Below are 3,692 nucleotides of genomic sequence, written 5' to 3'. Positions count from 1 at the left end.
CCCACATACATGAAATAAATAAATAGACATTAAAAAAAAAAGATTTATTAAAAAAAAAAAGAAGAAGAACTGAGTCAAAAGGGAATAAGTCTACTAAGGTGTCTGTGGTGATATGATAGCCATGCTGGGACAACAAGAAAATGTGACTGTCTAGCCAGAGCCTCTGCATTAAGTCTGACAGCCCACTCCCTTCATCTTCTCCAGATAAGGAACCAGAGAGTGCACCCAAGACCACAAATCACAGAGCCACGAAGTTGTAAAGCTTAACCTCAAACTAGGCATGGTTTCTGCCAGAATGCCAGAGCATGAAATGATGTTTGTGCTTTTTTAGAAAGGGTCTGACCAGGCCAGAGCAAGCGGGGCTGGAGAGCAGCCACACACATGATGGCTCATGGCCATCTGTACAGCTACAGTGTACTCATACAAATAAAATAAATAAAATAAATCATAAAAAAAGAAAGAAAGGAAGAAAGAAAGGGTCTGACCAGTATCTTGTAAATATGCCAGAATGCCAAGATAGCAGTGTGTTAAAATTCAGCATAGGAACTTAATACATTCAGATACAGCAGTCCCCTTTCTTCTCGAGGGATACATTGAAGGCCCCTAGTAGATGCCTGAGCCTCAGAGAGTACTGAACCCTCTAAGTACTTTTTCAAATACATATATAGCTATGACAAAGAATAATTTATAAATTTATAAAGTGTAACTTATAAATTAGGTATATAAGATAATAACAATATTTGTTAATATTAAAACAACATATTGCAGTAAAAATTATACAAGTGAGTACCCTACATCTTCAGTTGATCTGTTACCCAAGATGGCTTGTCAGTGACTAATGGTGGATGAAGAGTGGACACAACTAATAATGAAAAGACCTAACTGGGCATGGCATGCTCACCTGTAGACCTAGCGCTCCTAGGGCTCAGGAGGCCTAGGCAAGAGGGTTTCTTGAGGCCAGGAGTTCATGACCATCCTGGGCAATATAGCAAGAACCTGTCTCAAAACAAAACAGTAACAAGACCTCTGGGTAGATGGCATAAGATTCTGTCTCACTACTCAGAATGGCATGCAATTTAAAACTTAAGAGTGGTTTACTCCTGATATTTTTCAATTTAATATGCTCACACCTCAGGTCTAGAAAGTACTATGACTGCCAATCAATCAAACCGCAGGTTTCTCACAAAAATAAAAATCAAACCAAAAAGCTATCTTGCAGTCAGCTTTATAAAATGAGCTTGACTGGCACCTCATCGCTCACCTGTTTGTGTGACTGCAGCTGCTGACACCTTTTGGCGGTGTTGGGCCTTGAGCAAAGGTCTCATGCATGGGTGGCGAGGAAACAGCCGACACTGGCCTACCCACAGCTACTTGTAACTTCAAAGGCAGCACAGATCCTAACTTCCCTAAGCGAAGCAGCTGACGGCAGCCACTCAAAAATGACCCTGAGTCTGGACAGACTTCATGGTGAATTTGTATTCTTCTAAACCTAGGGAGGCTCTCTGGAAGGTTGGTATCAATAGTGCTGTCTAAATACTAAAATATTTTTCTCAACGTAGATAATGGGGTTATTCATCAATTAAAATGAGAACCACCTTCTCAGTATCATGCTCACAAACACTTCATGTGACAAAACCAAAACTTACACAGTTACTCTGGTATCTGATTTTAAAGTGTCATGAGCCTGGAGCTGTGTCACACACACCTGTGCCCTCAGCGCTTGGGAGGTGGAAGCAAGAGCTGAAGGTCAGCCTGCACCAAATAGCAAATGGACTACGAAGACACTGTTCTCAAGAGAAAACAAAACAAAACAAAAAACCAGCAAACAATTACTGTCACAAAAACTATTATTTGCTCCAATGCCATATTTTGTCTAAGCGAATGAAGCTTTAAGTAACCAAAAACTCAATGTCACTGGAGAAGTGAAACCAACGTGACATTTGAACCTAGGAGCCAATGACAGTATGTCCTTCAATATCAAAGGAAGAGCTTCGAGAACAGAAAGACCTTTAGTGGCATACACAAACTCTCCAAGGGCATACCCTAGGTAAAGTTTCTGACAGCTTGTGCATTGTTGAGGCCTTTGGACAGCTCTCTATCTCCGCTTCCCAAAGGAGTAACTGGGATAGATCTTAGGAAGCACCTGTGGCCTAAAAAGCTGTGACCGAGTCTCAAAGCTTTTTTGGCTGCTGCCGACAAGCAGGTCCAGCCATTCTATTTTGGGTCAAGGAGACCTTCTGCCACCCCAAGTGACCTCAAGTCGACAAGCTGGGTTTGGGAGAAAGCACTGCTAGAATTTCTAACCAGGCCCTCAACCCCATGGCCCTTCCCCGAAAAGGATGGAAATCCGGGGACGGTCCAGGCAGCGGGGGAGGGAAGGGGGACCACGACGGGGGCTGGGGCTGGTGGGGAGGAGGGGCTCCCGTCTGTCTGTCTTCGGGTCTGCTCGGGATCCCGCAGCCGGGGCCGGGCCGTGGTGTCAGGAGCTCGCCAAGAAGCAGGGATTCCCGGGGCGCGCAGAGGGAGGAGGGAGCGAGGCAAAGCGAGGTTAGAGCAGCCTGCAGGTGTCGCCGAGCGAGCGAGGAGGACGAGGTCGCGTGGGGGCTGTGACTAAGAAGAGTGCGGTTCTGCACCGGGACAGCCTGGACACACTCCCAAGGCGGTGACCTTGGGCACGTGGCTCCAACGCTCTGCCCCTCAGTTTCCCCCATTTCTAAAGTGGGGGTGGGGGGTTGGGGGATCCCGAGGCAGAAAAACCGCGTCTCGGGGTGCTCGGCAGGGAAGGAAGCAGGGAAGCAGCTTCGCTCTCCGGAGTCCCCAGGAGGCGGACTTGGGGCCGGGGGTGGACTCACCCAGCACGTCGGCCGAGCGGTGGCGAGCCACGAAACACGCGTCGTCCCCGTAGCACGCGCCCTTCTTGAGCAGGCCCTTACGGAAGTCCTTGCCGAAGCCGCAGCCAGCCGTCACCAGCCCGTAGTCGCCGCCGCCGCCACCGCCGCCGCCGCCGCCCGCCCTGGGGTCGGTCTGCGACAGGCTGCCGAGCACGGCGCGGGCCACCAGCCGCCCGTACGACAAGACCGAGAACATCGCCGCCGCCGCCCCCCCGAGGAGGCGCGGGGCCCGGGGCGCCGGAGGACGCCGAGGCCCGGAGCCGGCTCTCTCCTCCACCGCAGCAGCGCCGCCGCCGCCGGGGCGTTCCTCAGGGCGGCGCGCACTGGCCACGGCCGCCCCTGCCCGCCGCACGGGGCCTCGCACACGCTCTACCGCACACACTGGAGCCAGAGCGAAGTCAGAGCCGGCGGCTCCTCCGCCTCAACCAGACGGGGGTCTCGGCTGCAGCCGCCGCCGCCGCTGCCGCCATCTTCCGCTCCACTAGCGTGTTCCGGGCCGCGCCGGCAGCACCGCCCCCTCCCCCAAGCACCGCCCAGGCCCCGCCCCCTGCTCGCGGCTCAAGCCCAAGCCCCGCCCCTTCGGGCTCGCGGCCCTGTGTAGTCACTGGAATGGAGCGTGCGCAGAGGGTGTGGGCGCAGTGGCTCCTGGAAGTCGTAGTTAGACAGTTATGGTCGCTTTGGACCTAACTACCTGTGATCCAGGAGTTAGATTTCCCAGAGGACTGTAAATTATTGCGAATGATCGGTAGACTGGGTTTGTTTTTTTTTGAGGGGGGGTGGATAAGGGTGAGTGTCCTGTTT

At 52.1% G+C, this 3,692-nt stretch overlaps 1 protein-coding gene across 1 annotated transcript in view; it reads right to left on the bottom strand.

Moving 5' to 3' along the window:
- The window catches only part of Pptc7 (PTC7 protein phosphatase homolog), a 40,905-nt gene extending 37,501 nt beyond the window's left edge, over positions 1-3,404 (bottom strand). Inside the window, exon 1 of the mRNA XM_031337769.1 lies at positions 2,853-3,404. Coding sequence (XP_031193629.1) covers positions 2,853-3,087 — 235 coding nt within the window. The 5' untranslated portion in view covers positions 3,088-3,404. The remainder of the gene's footprint in view (positions 1-2,852) is intronic.
- Positions 3,405-3,692: the final 288 nt, after the last annotated feature.

This window comes from Mastomys coucha, unplaced genomic scaffold (assembly GCF_008632895.1).
Source record: "Mastomys coucha isolate ucsf_1 unplaced genomic scaffold, UCSF_Mcou_1 pScaffold22, whole genome shotgun sequence".
NCBI classification, from domain to species: domain Eukaryota; kingdom Metazoa; phylum Chordata; class Mammalia; order Rodentia; family Muridae; genus Mastomys; species Mastomys coucha.
The sequence above is the reverse complement of the archived record's forward strand: the minus strand, read 5'-3'. Positions and strand labels throughout refer to the sequence as shown.